This window comes from Aulostomus chinensis, chromosome 5 (genome assembly GCF_037954235.1).
Source record: "Aulostomus chinensis isolate RoL2024-O1b breed Wild chromosome 5, RoL_Achi_v1.0, whole genome shotgun sequence".
Lineage (NCBI taxonomy): Eukaryota > Metazoa > Chordata > Actinopteri > Syngnathiformes > Aulostomidae > Aulostomus > Aulostomus chinensis.
Window position 1 is genome coordinate 28,717,102 of NC_141324.1, and position 20,773 is coordinate 28,737,874.

A 20,773-nucleotide genomic window follows, 5' to 3' on the forward strand; every position below is an offset into this window, starting at 1 on the left:
CGCGGTAAACTAGTACTATGTCAGCAGTATACCTGGATAAAACGCTACTACAGTTTGAGAGGCACCGGCAGTTGAACTCTCACGACAGAAGTGAATTATTAACCCATTCTTGGTCCTTCTGTGTCCCGCAGGGGAGCCAGATCAACCAGATCCCCACCAAGTACAGCCAGGCAGAGTCCACCAAGTTCCTCATCCTCACCGTCGTGTCCATCCTCTGCATTGTCGGCGTGCTGCTGGCCTCCACCGTGGTCTACTGCCTCCGCCACCGCTCCCACCACAAGCTCAAGGAGAAGCTCACCAACCTGGGGACAGACACTGGCAGCGATGCTACTGCCACCTATCAGGTAGGAGATGCTACTGCGGCCTGTGCTGATCTGATTTTGGTTAAAGATGCAAACAATTCGGTTCTTCAGTTCTGTGGCCCTTTGCTTGCTCTGACTGGCCTCCAAGCTCGGATGAAACCTCCACTGTGAGAGTGTTTTCCTCCTCGTTCATCTTCACTAAATCAACCTCTCCTACGTCGTCATGGTGGGACCTAATCGATGCGGTGTGGAGATTGCTGGCTCTTCTTAGTCCGCCGCTATAATTTGTTGTTTGACACATGAAGCAATATCCCCAATCCAACAGGTTTTCTCCTGCAAGTCATTTCCACTCCCCACCCGTTCTGCTTGCTGTAATTATCCTTTGGCCGGAATAGCAGAGTGTGAAATTTAATTTACAGAATCCAATATTAAGTGGCTTTTTGAGCAAAGAATTAGATTGAGATTTTTGGTCTCTCTCTGACCTTTCCTCCGCCATGTTTTTAAATGAGAGTGGTCCTGTGAGCATTGATTTTTATAATGAGCCCAGCCCAGCCCCTAAGTGCTTACATTTTATGCTCTTCTCCGGGGATTTTTAACCCCTCGAATAGACCGCGCGGCTGTGTCATAGCTTGGATTTGACATCAGTGAATCCTCGTTGTTTTTTGGTTGTTGTTTTTTTTTTTTTTTTGCAAGCATTTATTTGGTTAAGTATTTCTGAGGTACTCACAGGAAACATTCGTGTGGGGGAAAGCCAGAGAGCCTTATAGGCCTGCAGGACATTGTCGTTCTCATGTCAGAGCTTCTGACAGTCGTGTTTCCCATCAGCGTTTTCACGAGGTGTCACAAAACTAACGTAGACGGAAGTGGCAAAAACTGTCCGTCTCGGTTTCACAAGAACCTCACACTCCCTTGAGGTGGGTTGTGCCTTTTTTTTTTTTTTTTTTTTTAATAAAGAGTAAATGTGCAAAATGATAGATGGGAAACCCCTATTTTGATCGGCTGCCTGGTTCTCCCCTAAGAACACGACACCTGGACTGAGAAATTCCTCTCGTCATTTTTGCTAATAGACAGCTGAAGATGGCTCCTTCTTCTTCTTCTTCTTCTCCTTCTCCTTATAAAGCCATTTTACCACGATTTTCAGATTAAAACACGCATTGTGTACATGTGCAAGTAATGTGCATTTGCTTTTCACAAGGTGTTCCACGTTTGAACATTAAAATTTGCTTGTAAATAAATGGAAGTGAGACTAGTTACTCATGTTGGAGGTGATTCTGGTCTAGTCTAGTTTAGTCTTGTCTAGTCTAGGCTAGTGTAGTTTAGTCTAGTCTAGTGTAGTCAAGTCTAGCCTGGTCTAGCCTCATACTGCCATAACTTTCATACTTGTATATCTCTACAACTACTCAACCAAATAACCCAACAGACCTGCCTCAGGTTACCATCTAAATCCTTGTCTAAACTTGATATTTTACTAGCGAGCTTAGTTTGGCGTCACCTCCCACAGTGAGGCGGACTTTGAAGCACACGAAGGCAGAAGGTGCTGAGATTGCTGACAGGCACGACGGCAGCTTACACCTGCAACGTAAATGGTAAATGGACTCAATTTTATACAGCCCTTTTCTACCTTAGCGGCACTCAAAGCTCTTTACAGTGTCGTCTCATTCACCGTTCACACACACACTCACACACTGATGGTGGAGGCTGCCACGCAAGGCGCCAACCTACTCATCAGGAGCAATTATGGGTCCAGTATCTTGCTCAAGGACACTTCGACATGGTCACCGGGATCGAGGATCGAACCAGCGACCCTTCGGTTGCTAGACGGCCACTCTACCCCTGAGCCATGCCGCCCGTTCTTCCAGTGAGCCGCGCTGCTCAAAGTCTGACACGTCTGCATGTTATTGATCTGATTATTAGCTCAGGAAAACCTCCACGTTGTTCATTCTCAGTGGTTTACTCAGCCCTGCTTTACTGTCAACATTCCTTCAGTTGATTCTCCCTCCTCTGTCGTCTTTATCGCGTCTCGACAGAACGCCGCCGCCACTGCCGCCATCACCATCGTCATCCTCAGTGAAAGACCTCAGTGTTCAGCTCCCATCTTAGCCGTGTAAGCCTCGTCTTTTTGTCAGCTCTGCTGTGTAGAGGGCTTCCCTGGGCTGGGTTTTGTGTGTGTGTGTGTGTGTATTGTGTGTGTGTGTGAGAGAGAGAGAGAGAGAGAGAGCGCAGTCTCCAGGGCTACATGCAATTAAAGCAGACAGGAAGCGGCAGGCTGCCTGACGGCCTTACTACTGCAGCTCCTTCATGCTGGCTTAACACACACATACACGCGCACACACACGCACACACACACACACACACACACACAGGCACGCAGACACACACAAACAGTCACACATACCTAAACATACCCAAACACACGTATATATGCATACACACACTCACCAGCTACAGCATGTTAATGATTCTTGCCCTTGGCGCGTGTTTGAGGCCTCGCTTCACACACACACACACACACACACACACACACACTCACACACACACACATCCTGTCTCCCATTCACTGCGCCACCAGCTCCCTCTCAATCCCCTCCACCTCCTCAGCTCCCAAGCTTGTCAATCAAACAGTCCCCGTGAAACCGCAACATGGGATTGGTCGACACTGACAAAGGAGATTTTGATTGACAGGCGTCGACAGAGGAGTGTGTACAGCGTGTCTGAGTGATGGCTGGATGTTGCCCGTCCCTGGATTACTCAAGTCTACGACGTCCCCTTCAGTTTATCTTCACATCTGACTCCAACTTTCATCTGCCTCTAAAGTTTAGAGGGAGAAAGTCTCCGGCAGCGAGATCTGAGCTGCTGATTGCAGTGAAACTTTTTCTGGATTTTCCTCAAATCAAGCGATATTATCTTCATGCATAATTATTTTATTAAGAGATACGGTCAGCGGCAGCATGAAAGCTAAGAGCTTTACAAACTGGTGAAGATATCTGAACACTTTTGCCAAAATCTTCAGAAAAGACTAAATTACTTTAATGAAGTTTTCTAGTTTTTTTTTTTTTGGTTTTTTTTCCCCGTCTTTGGGCCAAATCTGCTTGGTTCATTAAAAAAGGTGCACTCAGACGTGTGAACACAGGTATTTTTGCCACTGACCTTGTTACGCACGTATTTGTGGGAATCGTTTGTGCCAAAAAAGTGAAAGCAGAGTCCTGTAATTTGATTTGAAGGTTTTTTTGGAGGATAATTCGCCACACTGCTGTTTAGCGCTGAGAATAGTGTGTCCTAATCTGACATGACTGCTAAGATGAGGCCGCCACCGCCGCCGCCAAGGAGGTCACGTTTCAGAGTTTGTTTATGGCTGGAATATCTCTTTACGTTTCAGCGGTTAAATTTCAAAATACCAAATCAAGTACCATCCAGTCATATTGGTTCATTGTGTCACAACCCCCCCCTTTTGTTTGGGGGTAGTGGTGGTGGTGGTGGTGGTGGGGGCCTCAAATGAGTGAAGGCCTCCACATTTCTTTTTGGTGACAAGTAAACAAAATTGTCCCTGAGGGCCCGCTGGCCCCGCTGGCACACCCCGACCCCCCAAACCCAGCACACATCCCCATTAACAGGCTTTAGACTGAAGCAGCACTCGGGGTGGCACACGCCTCCTGACACCGACACGCCCGCTGCCGACCCGCGCGACGCATAATTCGAGGTGGTGCCAAGTGGATTCCCTGGCATGGCGCCCATCCGTGGGGGGGGGGGTGTCGGGGGCTCGGGGAGCTTGCTTCAACCTTATTTCATCAAAGCGGTTTAGCGGAGCACACAAACACTCATGTTGACGCTTTTTAAAGCCACTTTACGGAGGTGAACTCAAATTGCAAATTCATGAAGACCTGCCCAGATTTATTTCATAATTTAATCGTAAAATACTTTGCTGTGTTGGCAAAATTGAACTCGCTTTATTCTGATTGGCTGAGCAAACGTTTAAACCAACCTTCCCCAACCACAGGATTTTTTTTTTTCTCTTGGAAGCCAAATAAGGCGCTTTTATGAAGGATTGTTTTTTCTCGGTTTGTGCTTTAAACAAATTGTAATTAGAATTTTAGCGACCGTGTAAATCCGCCAGTGACAGCCCATTGAGCGCCGAAACCCAAACTGTGTTATATGACACTGTTTTCTTCAAATACTGTTTATTAAACTGGTCATCACGCTGAAATAAGACCTCAAAGGATCCTCAGGACATCTCATTCACCCATTAATTCAGTCATCGGTCGGCTAACAATTACAGACATTAATCATTTTATATTGATTAAAATTTTTATTAAACAAGTCACTAGGATTTATTGTCTGATGTTATAAATTCCCGGGGCGAATTTTACAGCAATCCATGGAATGTTTTTTTGAAACATACCAGTCGGGAACTCTCATCCTGGGAGTTAAAAATGAACATGAGAACTAAACGGCAACGTCAGCGTTGACATTGTTCATGTATTTTATCATCGAATGCATAAGAAAACATAAGAAGCACCCCATTAGGACACGCTAGTCATGGTAGAATTATAAAAGAGCATATTTTATTAATAAAAGAACTGCAGCATCAGTGAACGCAGCAGTGTATTTAGCTCAGGTTCCTCTGCAGCAGCAGCAGAGGTTCTGTCAGCATCCTGGCCAGGTACCGAGGCACTTTAATAATCTGCACACATTTATGAGTCTATGTCCGAGCTCATAGATCAGTGTCAGCTGGCCGACCTAAGAGAACATCCGTCAGATCAGATAGGGACTAATGAAGGCCCGCTCACATTACCTCCACCGTCAATCACACACGCCATTAGTTAATCATCAGCATCTCCCTCATTAAGAAACACTGATTCCCACTGAGATTCAGCCGGGGTCGTCAGCTGCACGCCGCGTCCTTTGTAGTCTGATGTATGGTGTTTGATACGGCAGGTGACATTTATTTGTTGTGGTCATAGTCAGATGGCATGGAATATTCTGGTGTGTTTATCCACAGTTACAGACGGTGAACTGGGCTGTAGATGTTTAAGATCACCACCCGTAATTGTTGTTATCTATGTGTAACTTATATTTTACCGCATTTCTGTGAGCAAATAGAGCGTCACAGGAATGAGTCCGAAAAAAACCTGGAAATTAGTTTGCGTGGTTTAAGATCTCATCTCCAAGTCAGCAGGGTTTTTTGGGTACTATGCCCAAAATAAAGTCTGTGGGAAGATATTACATATTTTGTTCAACATAATAAAATGCAACACTAAATACCACACTTTTTGAATTTTGGAGCAAAAATATGAGTTGAGATGCTGAAGACTGTGTCTGTGGTGTAGTTCCTTCAATCACAAAACATTAGCTTTGAGTCAAACCATAGCCTAATATTAGCTCTGAACATCTAACCATAGCCTAACGTTAGCTTTGCACATCTAACCATAGCCTAATATTAGCTCTGAACATCTAACCATAGCCTAACGTTAGCTTTGCACATCTAACCATTGCCTAACGTTAGCTTTGCACATCTAACCATTGCCTACTATTAGCTTCGTACATCTAACCATAGCCTAACGTTAGCTTTGTACATCTAACCATCGCCTAATATTAGTTTTAAATGTCAAACCATAGCCTAACGTTAGCTTTGCACATCTAACCATTGCCTACTATTAGCTTCGTACATCTAACCATAGCCTAACGTTAGCTTTGCACATCTAACCATCGCCTAATATTAGTTTTGAATGTCAAACCATAGCCTAATGTTAGCTTTGCACATCTAACCATTGCCTACTATTAGCTTCGTACATCTAACCATAGCCTAACGTTAGCTTTGCACATCTAACCATCGCCTAATATTAGTTTTGAATGTCAAACCATAGCCTAATGTTAGCTTTGCACATCTAACCATTGCCTACTATTAGTTTCGTACATCTAACCATAGCCTAACGTTAGCTTTGCACATCTAACCATCGCCTAATATTAGTTTTGAATGTCAAACCATAGCCTAATGTTAGCTTTGCACATCTAACCATTGCCTACTATTAGCTTCGTACATCTAACCATAGCCTAACGTTAGCTTTGTACATCTAACCATTGCCTACTATTACCTTTGTATGTCTAACCATAGTCTAACGTTAGCTTTGTACACCTCACCATAGTCTAATATTAGCTCTGAACATGTAATCATAGGCTTCTGCTATCTTTGTACTACACATCCTTGCATTTATACTTCAAAAGCAATCAAAGTAATTTTCATCAGTGATAATCTTTTGTTTGTCACAGGACTGAATTTCTGCATTAATGTGAGAATCCTGTTGGCGTTTGGTTGAGGGAAGCCCTGTTGATGCTACTTGCCTGGTTGGCCTGTAATAATACCGCTACATAAACTGTATGCTGCATATCTCTGGCTAATTTCCGTCATAGAAAAAGGAAAAATTCTGCTCATTTTGAGATTTTTGTAAGATGTTTATATTACATTAATCTTTGTACTTGCACTTTCTCCATTTTTTCTTTATATTTCAAATATTCTCAGTGGAAAAAAAATCTACATTTGTGAGAATCCCCTCCAGACATAGTACTTTGACACCTTCTTCGGATGTTAATACTCCATTAAATGGTCATTACCATTCGGTTATGAGGACTATTAGAGGGCTCTGAACGGGGCAAATACCCCCAAACATTAGGTGCACATCCTCTCTTAGTATACTTTGATGAACCAGAGCTAGATTAGACCACTTCCATAATGTTTCAATTAATATTTTAATGCACAATAATCTTTTTTCTAAATATTAGATATTAATAAACTTGCACTTTTTCTATGTAATTACTGCCAAAACAGACATTACCCTCCAGACTGATGAATTATGCCATGTTACAACATCTCTACTTCCTCCCCCCGTAGGAGCTCTGTCGGCAGCGGATGGCGGTCAAACCTCCAGCTGAGCGCCCCGAGCCCATCTCCTCCAGGATCAACAGCGTGTCGTCGCAGTTCAGCGACGGCGGTGCAGCCGTCAGCCCCTCAGCACGGAGCAGCCTCTCCTCCTGGAGTGAGGAGCCCGCCCACTCCAACATGGACATCTCTACTGGTCACATGATACTGGTAGGTGTTGTGTTTGATGGGAACAGCGTGTAAATTTGTGTCTCACACGAGGTGCCTCGAATCAGATTTTTCAGCGCCGTGAGAAAGAAAACAGTCTGAAAATAGTGAGGAAAATTGTGAATTTGTGAAATGACATGGCAGTTTTACATATTTTCAATAACTCCTTTGATATATAAGGATGTTTTAAGTTAGGACTTCATTTCAATGGTGATTTGCTGTTGAATGTACATTTATATGATGGATTTTTAAATTTTTTTTATTAGAGCCCCGTTCATTAAGCTAAGTGCTGAATCTGGATTTCCAGTGACGTTCCCTCGCTGCCAGGAGGATGCATACTCCACAGCTACTTCCTGTTAGCCTTTTGCTAAGTTTTATACAGCTGAATAACTTAACGTAACAAAGGCGAACAGCTCTTCTAAACCTTCCCCATGTTATCACACTAAATTGATAAAATATAGCGAGGGACTCCAGTTACTTTATCTGGTAATGGTAGATTTGGGCGGAGCCAATGATGTAAGCATGGTTTTGTTTTTGTTTTTTGGTAAATTCTCTTTTGCCAGAAGATGGAGACAAAAGTGACACACTGCAGCTTTATCAAGAAAAATCTTAGTAACTGTGTCGTGTCCATTGATCCGACCTGATATTTGCCCTTCGCGGTTGCTCGTCTCTCCTCCCAATCATTTTCCACACTTGCCTTATTTTTTTTTCTTTTAGCCATAAAGATCCTTGGTTTCCTCCCTTAAACCATTTATCTCTTTAAAGAAAACCAGTGGAACTATTTCCCCCGCATCTCTCCGTCCGTCCCTCTTTTGCATTTCAGCATATAGCATCTATTCCTCTCATACATTTATGCATAAAAACACTTTTCTATTTCCTCTCATCTTGCCCTCTCTCATCTTCCTCCCCATGTCTTTTTCATGTTCCTGTACGTCTCATTACACCCACAGTTTCTATAAGCAGGCTTCTTACCCTCCTCTCTCCTGCAGATGAAAATCTCTATTGAACCTCAGTTGCATTCTGTCGAGCGCCGGTGTAATTGCAATATATAGCTATTCACTCCAACCACCCACCACCCTCGGCACCACCTCCTCATCCCAATCCTCCACCGCTGCCTCCCTCCCTCTCTCCCTCTCTCTCCATGCATTATGAAGTTGCCGGCGAGATGTGACAGAGAGGCTTTTTTTGATGTGTTCAATAGGCACAAAGATACTAATTACCCCTGAGATTTGCACCAGAGTTGTGTTCAGGAGGAACGACTCCCTGTGCAGCTGCAGCTCTGTTTTCCAACATAAACGTACGATCCTGCTCAAGGCGTCCAAAACACGACGCGTGCTTTTTCGACGCCCCAAGGTCACGTGTGGATGGAAATAGATATGAGATGGCGAGCACAGCGCTCGTTTGGGTCCGTTTGCTTTGTCTTCACGGGACGAAGACGTCGCAGCAGAACTACATTAGAGGGAGGAAGTGCAGCTCCGGCCTGGCCGCTGTGATTGCTGCATTTGTTATGATAATCGAGACGAATGCAAATGTGTGTGAAGGAATGATGGAGATTTTTCACACAGTGAGCTGAACCTTATTGACTGCGAATGTTTTGTGCAGGTGGAGCCAATAAATGTCCTCTTGAATCCTCTTTTAAGCAGCATCCAAGTTCTAGAATGTACTTTTTTACTGTGTAAAGCAGAGTTTTATACAGTCTGTTGCATCTGTTATCAATTATCTAACACTCAGATGAGAAACCCTTTATTTTTCCTTTATTTTCTTTTTCCTTTATGCAAATATCTCAAAATGGGGTCAAGGGTTAGAGCAAGATATTAAAAAAAAACAACAACCTGTCAATACTGTGTACACGACTTCATCTTGAGCTGCAAAAACTGTCCTGCCACTGTCGTCCATCCTGAATCCTGACAAAACAAAACCCCGATTACTGGTCATGTGACGCGTGTCTCAATCCCACCTGTGACTACGCCAGGGGTGGAAGTACAAAGCACAAACACCCAGATACAAGAGTACCCTGGTCAAAGTAAAAATCTCCATTCAAAATTCTACTGAAGTAAAATTAGAGCAAGTATTTTATGCTTGAGTTCACTCAACTAGCAAGAGTAAAAGTACACATGATGTTAAGAGTGTTCCAGTGCCCAGAAGACTTCAGTCTTGAGAGGGTCATGTGAAGGTCATACGTGTTCCAGTTGTGCTGAAGTGGACAGATCTCACATTTACAGGATATCATCTTCATCATCTTCATCATCTTCATCGGGGTCTTATTCATCATCTTTTTTTGGTCAAAGAAACTGATGGGTTCAGATAAATGCTGTAGAGTACAGGTACCTTGATACTTGTAGCTACTTTCTTGCACTGGAGTACACATGTAACATGTACTCTCACAAAGTAAACCTGCAGAATATATATATATATTTGAGCGTAGAATATTTACTGATAGTCGTAATGCGACGCAGCAGCAGCTGACAGTACCTTCATAAATAACCACCGTGTGTTTGTAGACGCACAACCAAGATGTTGTTTTTTTTACATTTCCTCTTCTGTTTCAGCACCTGGGACAGCTCCCCCCCCCCCACACACACACACACTCACTCACTCACACACTCACTCACTCACTCACTCTCAGTGACGCAGACTGCATGTGTGATTGGTCCACCGTGTCCTCCCACAGAGAGGACATGGACAGCAGAGGGAAGTTACATAACGCCACTGTCAGGTGTTAACTGCATCTCTAAAAATGTCAATGCAGGACAGGGAAAAAAAAAAAAAAAAGAAGACGAAAAAAAAACAACAACAACCTTCCGCTGGGTTTTGGAACTTTTTAAAAGCCCAAAAGGTCAGACGGTGTTCTGGGCCCACAAACGAGTGTGTGAGCCTTCAGCTGAAGTGGAGCTGCAGCGTTTTCACACAATAGTGGTGATGTGGGAAATAGGTGCTATTTAATACGCCCACCAGCCGTCCTCGCCGCACAAGCTTTTATAGCCTCGCCGCATGTTTCCTCTCCTCAGCTCCCCTCCATCGCTCATTCATTCGCTCTTCTGCTCCTGCACTCCTTTTTTTTCTGTTGGATCGTTCTTCCGCCATTTTTCTTTCTTTCTTTCTTTCCTCCTTTTATTTGCTTTGTTTCTTTCTTCGATGAAGCAGATATTCAACTCGGTGAGGAGTCTGTTAAGCGCTGGCTCACGTGAGTCACGGTGGGTCGACCAGATCACCTCGGATGTGGTCAGAACCTCCTTCAGAACTTGGTGACAGGTCACTGTGAGGACCGCGAGGTTACCGTGGCGAGGAGGCAGCCCATGTTTGATACTTGGCCTAAGAACAGGAAGTTGAAGTCACTGGAGTCACATGGTCTGATCTTGTAATGAGTCTGACCACATCTGCAAACTGAGTTTAAGCCACAGCGCCACCTGGTGGTTACAGGAAGGAAGACTGATGGAAGGAGCATCCTCTAATCATCCAGTGAATTTATAGGAAAACTGGAAATTTCACATTTCCGTGTCACGTTTTTTTTTGTGAACTCAAAAACACAAAACAAAACTTGAGGAACCGTAAAATAATTTTTACCAAATTTCGCCGTTTCCATTAAATTCTCTAATACGACACTTAAAAAATTAGCATCTGAATACGCTGATGAAACCCCGACCACCATGTCGTGATGTAATAACATCATACAGAGTAGGTGTATGTCTGTAGCGCCATCTAGTGGACACAGGAAGTGACATCTACGCCCCAGTGCAGCAGGAGTCCTTCATGGTTCCACCTCCCTCTCTCGTTGGCGGGGGTGTGAGGCTCCGCTCATTACTGCTTAATTAGGGCTGGAGGCCCGAACGTTGCCTGGCGGAGGGACGCGCTCGAGTGTTTTCTAGTTTTTTTGTTCTCATTCTTGCTTTTCCTGTTAGTTTGTCTTTCATCTGCAGGGGTTGTCTGTTTTAAATCTCTTCTGGGTTTTTGTTTTTTTCTCGGCCTTCATTCTCGTCCTTTTCCCCTTCCTTTTTTGACGCTCTTTAATGTTCTTCATTTTATTTAATTTTACTTGCTTTTTACTGTACATTTTTCTTTTTCTTTCGCCTTCTCCTTCCTCTCTTCCTTCCTCTCTCTACTTTTCCTCCTCTGCGTGATTTGAAACAGAGCCTATTTGTTCCTCTTCATACTTCCCCGTTGCAGTCAGAGCTGTCAGTTTTACATAAATATTCACACTTACAAGAGAACTCATTCCAGATTCACATCATGATGTCAAAGCGAGCAGCCAGTTTCACGGCAGCACACCCGTGAGCCTGTCGGGGGGGGGGGGGGCTCGGGCTGGGGGATTCATCACAGACACCAGATGAGCGCGGCGCCACCGTGGAAAAGCAAATATTTCATCATACTTCAACGTCCTGCAACGCGCTGGAGCGAGGAGGCAACTGTTGAGCGATTAATAGAAGTCGAAGGCGTTGAAGAAAGAATAACACGATAGCTGATGAGGTGCCCCCACCCCACCCCCACCCCAACAAACCAACCCTCCCACCTCCCCAAAAATTAATTGCTTCTCATAAACCCGGGCAAATTCCATGTCATCATCCACCCACTGATTTTAATTTGAGGAGAAACAGCTTTCACCATCTTATCTAAGTTAATGTATTAGTTGGTCCCATGTGACGGGGACTGAGGAGCCCCCCCCCCCCCCCCCCCACACTCCCCCACATCCTCTCTGCTTGTGTCTTAAGAGGATTAGTCGACTCTATATATAAAGCACATTATCTTGTCTTTTGTTGCTGGCCAAGTAAGTGTTATAGATTATACTGCAGCCAGAGCCTCCATCCAGATTAGCTGTGCTGGAAATTTTGGGGGTTTTCACCAGCAGGGGGGCGTTGGTGGTGGTGGTGGTGGTGGTGTTGGTGGTGGGGGTCTGTAGAGGTCGATAGCTGGAGGAAGGATGGGCTTTAGGAAACACATGATTTAAGTGCTGAAACGTTGCCAGGTGAGAAGCACATGTATAGAAACAAGTTTAATTTATACTTAAAAAAAAAAAACCACTCATGAAAGCTGTTCTCCACAACCAACAACAAAAACACAAACCTGTGAAGACACAAAATATTGTCAAATGTTTACCTTTACAGTCGAATGAATCATTGGCAAAAAGAATTGTTTGGTCTGGCGAAAAGAAAAAAAAAACCTAACCAAATCCTTTTTTTTAAAAATGTCTCATTTTAGATTTTACCAAAATTAAAAACATACACTTCCAAGTTTAGTTTAACTGGGAAGACATGATGTATTCAGCTGAGACTGAAAGTCATGTTACCAAAAAAAAAAAAAAAAAAAAATCTGCAAACATTTTATTTTTTTTTTAGAAATTAAAAACAAAAATACTGGTAACATTCAGTACCTTTAGGTGATGTTAAAACAACCTGATACGTTTCAGTCCGACTGAAACCAGGTTTTTTATACACATTTTGACACGAAATCTGAAGTCTGAAGTTGGACTCCGGCTTGTGTTTGCTTCAGTTCTCCCCAGGTCGTCCCAGGTATGCCGGCACCTTCCATTCGTTGTGCTAAGCTAAGTAGCGCTAGGAGAGCAGGCTCTATCTTCTTGTTGACGGCGGCGATGGACAATAGGATTTCCTAAAAAGTTGGCGTGTCCGTGTTTTTTTTTTTTTTTTTTTTCTTTAAGATCTAACTGCATTACGTCACCTCCCATGCGTCCAGGCCTCATGCTGCTGCGTCTTACAGGTGCTCCGTGATGGTGCGTCACAGCCACAATGGCGGCTTGAGCAGAGTCTTATTGCATAGCGGTTTATTGAGCACCTTTGGCAGCTGTAAGCCCCCCCGCAGTAAGGGGATTATTCAGTGTTTGGCCGCCACATGGTGATCTCAGCACCTCCTGATTGGATTGCAATAATCCCTTTACACATCCACAAAACCCTATTACTGCAGCATTAGAGTGGGAGAGAGAGAGGGGAGGGCGGCGAGGGCGGCGAGGGGCATCTAATGTCGGACTGTGTCTCTTTAGAATTGGAGGAATTTCTTTATGCACTCGTGAATCTACAGAGTGTGTTTGAATGGCTGTGAATGCCTAGTGTTTCTGTGTGTGTGAGTGTGTGTGTGCATCAACGTGAATGTGTGTTGGCGGCTTCACGTGAATGTGCATGAGTGTTTATGTGTGACACATATATCCTAGTGAGGACCGAGTCAAACCGTTTTTTTTTTGTTTGTTTGTTTTTAAACCCACTTGTCATTTGGTCATCACGACGTGTGTTTGATTCTGTCTCGTTTGATTCTGGGCCTTTCCTGGTTGGTACGGCTCATCTGGGCAGGTGCGAACACGGCAGCCACGCTGGTCGTACCAAAAGCGAACCAAATGAGGCCCTTTAAGGGGAGCTCCATACGCTTCCAAATGAACTCTGGTGCTGATCTGACCTTGGTCTGACCCAGCTACCATTGTACTCCTCTAGTCTGAGTCTAAATCTTTCCAGAACTCAAAGCCTTCTTCCTCCTCTTACTCTCTGGCTGCCACAGACACGTCTGACCAGTAAACATATTGAACGTTCTTACTTTCCTCTTCTTCTCAGCTCAAAGGTGCCAAATGTACTTTGTAGTGACGCATCTGGTTTCTTCGCTTTTTCACTGTGTGAACACAATCCCAGTATGAAAAGGTCCTGCCTGATGGATTCAACTGACTCAGACCAGGCAAACAAAACACTGGTGTGAAAATACAAGACATACATTTGTGGCTTCTGACCTTTTTAAGAGGTAAAGCTCAATAAATGATTGATTTCTAGTTAATTCTACTATTCAGTTAGATCTCAAATGGTTAGCACACAAGTTAGGAACATCATCAAAGTATGAACTCTGCATCTAAATGTTAAATTGTTTTAGAAGAATTAATTATGTGCCACACATGTGAATATAAAGCTGTAGACCTACAAGAAGTTAGCATGTCAGGGATGAGGTGTTTTTGTAGTCCAGCTGGAAGTTAGCATGTCAGGGATGAGGTGTTTTTGTAGTCCAGCTGGAAGTTAGCATGTCAGGGATGAGGTGTTTTTGTAGTCCAGCTGGAAGTTAGCATGTCAGGGATGAGGTGTTTTTGTAGTCCAGCTGGAAGTTAGCATGTCAGGGATGAGGTGTTTTTGTAGTCCAGCTGGAAGTTAGCATGTCAGGTATGAGGTGTTTCTGTAGTCCAGCTGGAAGTTAGCATGTCAGGTATGAGGTGTTTCTGTAGTCCAGCTGGAAGTTAGCATGTCAGGGATGAGGTATTTTTGTAGTCCAGCTGGAAGTTAGCATGTCAGGGATGAGGTGTTTTTGTAGTCCAGCTGGAAGTTAGCATGTCAGGGATGAGGTGTTTTTGTAGTCCAGCTGGAAGTTAGCATGTCAGGTATGAGGTGTTTCTGTAGTCAACACACAACACACTGCACGATACAGCAGCATTGCACAGAACAAGGAATGAACTCCTCCGTGTTGAATAGTGATAAGTCCATTCAAGTGTAATCAACTATCACCTGACCATGTATGACGAATGTTGTTATTACGTGTAACTGCTGTGGCGTTTATGGTGGGGAAGGTGTTGTAAGGAAATGCCCTCACAAAGATAGCTCTTACAATTGTGTGTTTGCTTTTATCTTCAGTGTGTTTTTAGTGTATATGTGTCAGTGTGTGTAGGTGGGCTGTGTTTGTGTGCTTTCAAAGTGCGTAAATGCATTTTCTTTCTGTGTATACTCTGTGTGTGTGTGTGTGTGTGTGTGTATGTGTGTGTGTGTGTGTCCTTCGAAGGATTCAGACCTCCTGCTGTTGATAAGCGGCCGAGTGCAGGTGAAAGGTCGCCGCTCGCGGCTTCCTGTTATATAACTGCAGCTTTTAGTGGATGTACAAAATATATAAAACAGTAAATGAAGGCTTTGTGTGTGTGTGTGTGTGTGTGTGTGTGTGTGTGTGTGTGTCTGTGTGTGTGTGTGTTCAGCGTTACCCAATGCATCAGTGAAGTGTCCAGAGGTCTGCTCCTCCACTCTGAGCCCGTTAACCTCAGTAACAACTGGACCAGCTTCATATTTATACCCGGTGTATTAAAATCACATATCTTTTTTTTTTAAATCATGCATTTGTTGTGGACGCTTAACAATTAAAGTCCAGCAGCCGCCGGTTGCCGCCTTCCATTTTCAACAAACTTTCCTCCTTTTTAGCAGGAAGCCATGAGGCCCTTTTTTGGAAGCTAATTCTGATTAAGATCAGCTCCATTTATAACTGCCACCATAAATCATCTCCGGAGCCATTTAAAGAACCCCACCAGCTCATTTTGTTCCCCTTCATCCATTACAAACCAATGTACGGCCCACATTTTGTGTTAGCATGAGCTGCTGGGGTTCCTGGTCTGCTAACAAGTAGCAAGCAACAATCCGAAGCTAACATTAGCAACCAGCAATTCTCTCAGCCCGTTCTGTGCTCTCGCTCAAGCTCAAAGTGACATTACCTGCTTGATTATTAGTAGCGTGTGATAGGTGAGCTTGACGAGATTAACATGGCTGCTGTGTTGAGCAATCAGCTGACCTGTGCGTCGACCGCCAAAAACTGTGATAAAGTTTATCATCGTAAAGGACGCAGTTTTCTTTCAGCTAATGAGTTTTTACAGATTACATCCATTACCTTGGATTTCCTTCCTTTATTGTGTGCGAGCAGAGCAGAGGAGACTTCATTAGCACGCTGCAGAGGGATCTGGTTTACTTTTATTTGAGTGAAAAACCTTCAGTAGCTTCTGTCCTTCCTGGCTTGTAAATACTATCAAGCTGCCAGACGGAAATATTTACAAGTGTGCGAAAAGTTATGAAGGGCAAACGAACTAAAACTCTCCTCTTGATAGATACAAAGAGCGTTCTTCCCTGCCAGAGAAACCAGCGTGGAAACCATGCTGGTCTATGATGTAAAAATAACAAGAGATATAATTCTTATGCTGAAGCTCACACACTTACGATAATAAACTCATTGTAATACACAGTATATAGTACACAAGTATACCATTAGACTAGATAATAGTTAATCATAGGTAAATAGAAAGAGTTAGACATATCAAAGCCATAGAAACTCCGTTGCTACTATGTAAAGCTTCTTTTTATCATGCAGTCCAGGTTGTAGTACTTACAGTGTAACTTGTTTATCTCTAGTACACAGTTTTTACTGTACTTATGTAAAGGTTATAGGAAGAGTCGGTAAATGTTGTACTTGTGCATGCTACACTGGGCATGTAATACTCTACTGTATGTGTTGATGGATCACATGACTGCCACCCGCTACCTCAGCTGGACGAAAACCAGAACCAGGCTAGTGGATAATGAGCATACAAGAGTGCAGGAATTCCTCCCCTGTGTTTCCAGCTCCATTCACCTGCCGGTGCTTCTCCTCTTTCTTGTCTCTGTGTCTCCTCCTCTCAGTCCTACATGGAGGACCACCTGAAGAACAAGGACCGTCTGGAGAAGGAGTGGGAGGCTCTGTGCGCGTACCAAGCCGAACCCAACACCTGCACCATTGGCTTGAAGGACGGCAACGCGAAGAAGAACCGCTCCGCCGCCGTGGTGGCATGTAAGCCGTCGCCGTTGTTTCGTTCATAGCTCCAATAAAACAAGAGACAGTAAATTACATTGGTCAGGGAAACATTGTGATTCTCGTGAAAACTCCCAATGCATGTAAGGTGGCGGCTCAGCGCTCTTCTTTGTGTTCCAGATGATCACTCCAGAATCACCTTGAAGGTGGAGAACAGTCAGGGGAACTCTGATTACATCAACGCCAGCCCCATCGTAAGTTCCCCCTCTGCATGCTAACTTCTGCAAGTCCCTACGAGGCGTCCCAGGAACAAAGGCAGCCTACTATTTTACTGTATAAATTTTGATGCAACGCTTGCTTAGCTACAGCAGCAGCAGCTAGTCTGCATGCTCCACACCATGAATATTAATGTTTCCTGCAAACACCCCGGGCGAGTATTGGCTTGGGGAAAGCGTGGGAAAGGACATGCGTGCAGCTCGATCTCGGCTCGCTGGTGTTTGTGAAAACAGAATTGATCCGTGGAGTCTCTGGAAATAATTGCTTCTGACCTTGGGTTATGCTAATTTGACTCAGATTACGTTTACTGTTTTGCCGCACTCAACTTACAGAGGCCTTTCCTTGTTGCGGCACAGATTTAAACAGCAAAACGGCTTGTAGGAAGGAGCGGTGGCGAAGAAAGAGCCATGAGAATTCAGTGAGTGTATCAATTTGGAAACCAGTGTTGGAATTGTAGGTTTACGTTTCCCTGGAGGCAGATACAGTGGTATTCCATTAAAAGCAACAGCAAGGCTATGCATTTTAAATCTGGGCGTAACACCAAGAGGATAAGCTTGAGAGAGAGAGAGAGAGAGAGAGAGATGGAGAGAGAGAGAGAGATGGAGAGAGATGGAGAGGGAGAGAGAATCAAAACGACGCAAGAACAAAGCAGGAGACCTGTCAAATGTCAATCCTACACATGCAAAAATAGGTGCAACACATATACCTACACATGCAGAAAGACACATTTTGATGCAGACACTGAAGTATTCACACACACACACACACACACACACTCAAACTCAAGCAAGCATCATAGCATGTTCACGACACACACTCCGACAGCCAGTCAGTTACAGTAAAACTTATTCATGAATATTTTAAGTGACTGGCTGTGTTAGTAGCTGATGGAGCGCCGCAGGGATGAGGAGGTTAGCATCTCCCCTCCAATCACTGCAGCATCTGCTCAGTGGCGAACCGACGTTGAGGAGACATCCAGATTCGGTTCATCAGGATCATCTTCACCACTGAATCATGAACCACTCTGATGATGCTGGAAGTCTGAATGCAACGGTTAGCAGTGCTAAGCTAACGTTAGCCTATGGAGGGACTACACCAGGGTCACATGACTTCCAGGTCACCACCACTTAGCTTCAGGCTTCTCATGTTTCCCCCTCATGACCTTTATTGACCTCCACAACCTCTGTAGGCTCCTTCAGACTCTTGTTGGCGTCCCACGTTTTTAAGAGACACACAAACAACTGCGGTGGCCTTGAAGTGCAAAACACAGCAACAACTCACAGAACTCAAAGGCAGGGGTCTGTAGGTGAGGGTCCTCCTGGTCCCTCAGCCAAAGGACCCTGCTTTTGCGCTATGTTGGCTTTGTGTTTTCTTCTGTGCTGTGTTGCTTCTGTTGTGTTGTGATATTGATTTTGAATGTGTTGTTCTTGCGTTACTTGATGTGTTTTTGATGATTTGGTTTGCTTTTGTAGCCTCCGTCTGCGACAGTCAGCTGACAGTCTTGCGTTATCATGAATTTGTCATCATAAATGTGTTGTTATTGTTGTCATATTATTAATGTGCTTAATAGTCAACTTTGAGGAGTTTTCTTTTAATTTTAGCACCAATAGCCAACACTTGTGGGTGAACTGAGAAGATTTTGGTGGTCAAGGTCACTGTGACCTCCAAGACAGAGAAATCTGTAGATGTATAAGAGATCTATAGACACACACACTCACACACACACACACACACACACGTGTCAGACAGTAGTAACAGTCAACACACAAGCACAGAAGCCGACTCCTCCGTTTCCTTCCCTGAAAGACGACGACAGTGATAATTGTCACGTCCTCCAGCGTGTCAGCGAGGGGAAGGCAGAAGTCCTTTGTGACACAGTCTTGCCATGTCGCTAATATCAGGGTTTAATCCTGGAGACCCTGCAAGATGTCAGGAAGCATTGTGTGTCCGCAAAGATTGAAAAGGACACGGAGAAAAACACCAGTGGATAAAGAGAGACGTGTCACCCGTCTTTGATCATCTCTGCTACTTCATTTCTCTCTTCCGCTCCCGCCTCCATTCCTCACTTCTGTTACCTCCACTCTCAACAGTGTCTCGCTCCAGCATCTCTTGTTCTCCTGAACTCTTTCATTCCACTCTACTTCCTGTCTTTCTTGATTACTCTGCACCAGCTCCCTTCTCTTTGTCTCCCTCGGCTTCCATCACCCTGTGACCCCGGATTAGATGAAGCTTTTTATTGTGATTCAACATCCAGCCACTTGTTTCTCTCTCTCTTTCTCTTTTTCCCCTCCAAATTCAGCCATTTGCGGGTCATTTGAGTCTTTGAACAATCAGAAGCGAAACTCTGACCAGCCTCTAATCTTGACAGTCAATCGAGAGATTATAATAAATTTGCACTGCAATTATTCCCATCCACGCGACACACGCTGCAATGTTGTAGTTGCGATCTTTTGCGCGTTACTGCACCTGTGCACCTGCACCGCCTTACTGACACAACACTGCACCCTTCAAACAGCAGGAAATCTACGGTACTGTAGACGTGAGACCTGGTCTGGTCAGTGGCGCCAGATAGGAACGCACCAACGTCGCACACACGGGGGCCATTTTGCGCCGATCGGAAGGTGAGGCCCATTTGATTCCCATCAGCTTCACAGCCTCCCCCCCCCCCCCCAAAAAAGGAAAAAAGGAAAACATATATATAAAAAGATTTTCCACAAATTTTCAGCCACTTCGTGTCTGTGTAACCTTCTCATGTTCAGCTGCATTAAAAAGTGAAGTTCTGCCTCCAGCTGTTTTTTTTTTTTGTCTGCGGATGCTTTAATGAGCTAAAACTCTCTTGCTCCGTGTCACCTCGTCTCTCTCTAAGTTGCTACATTTTAAGTTCATTACAAGTGCATTATTGTTTGGCATTCATAAAGGGAACAGAGGACCATTAAAGACAATTTTGTGTGCGGAAAAACCCCAGAAATTATCTGTCTTCCCTCTGTAATTGCTTCCAGCTAAATTGGTCTTGCCAATTATTACATTTACCACACAATTTGCATGGTAATAGGCCGGGGTGTCACTCACTTCCTCGCAAATTCACCTCACGTTCGTCTCTTGTCTTCTGCTCCCCACGCCTTCGCCATCCCTCTGTAATTTTCATTAGGTTAAGAAAGAAGTCTAAAGCTCTGGAAAAACACTCACCACCACCACCAAGACGCTTCCGGCTCCTGTAAAATGTGAACATAAGAACATGTTTTTGTAAAATAATGTACCAATGAATCGAAAAGGATTGATGGAGAAATTCACACCTGGCAATGTGATAGTAAAATTAACTGAATAACTACAAGATATATCATTATGAGTTTTACGGTGTCCTTGAGAGGGAAGCGGAGGAGGAGCTTTGTTAACTAAATGCAGCCAGTTAGCGCAGTCATGCTACCAGTACACGATTGTGAGAAGACACTGTACAACATATTGAAAGACCTCCTCACCTGAACCAAATTACCAATGAACTTTAGTTCATTGGTTCTTTTTGATTAATAGGTGTGTTTGCTGCATCTCACGGGTTGATGATGAATTCCCGAGGTCTGATGGAGTCTGAGGTTGTCAGGATTGCTAACTTGCTAGC

At 44.2% G+C, this 20,773-nt stretch overlaps 1 protein-coding gene across 1 annotated transcript in view; it reads left to right on the forward strand.

Annotated features, from left to right (window-relative positions):
* The window catches only part of LOC147262060 (receptor-type tyrosine-protein phosphatase N2-like), a 136,863-nt gene that overhangs the window by 88,256 nt on the left and 27,834 nt on the right, over positions 1-20,773 (forward strand). Inside the window, exons 13-16 of the mRNA XM_086204468.1 lie at positions 132-344; positions 7,186-7,383; positions 16,776-16,923; positions 17,065-17,138. Coding sequence (XP_086060594.1) covers positions 132-344; positions 7,186-7,383; positions 16,776-16,923; positions 17,065-17,138 — 633 coding nt within the window. The remainder of the gene's footprint in view (positions 1-131; positions 345-7,185; positions 7,384-16,775; positions 16,924-17,064; positions 17,139-20,773) is intronic.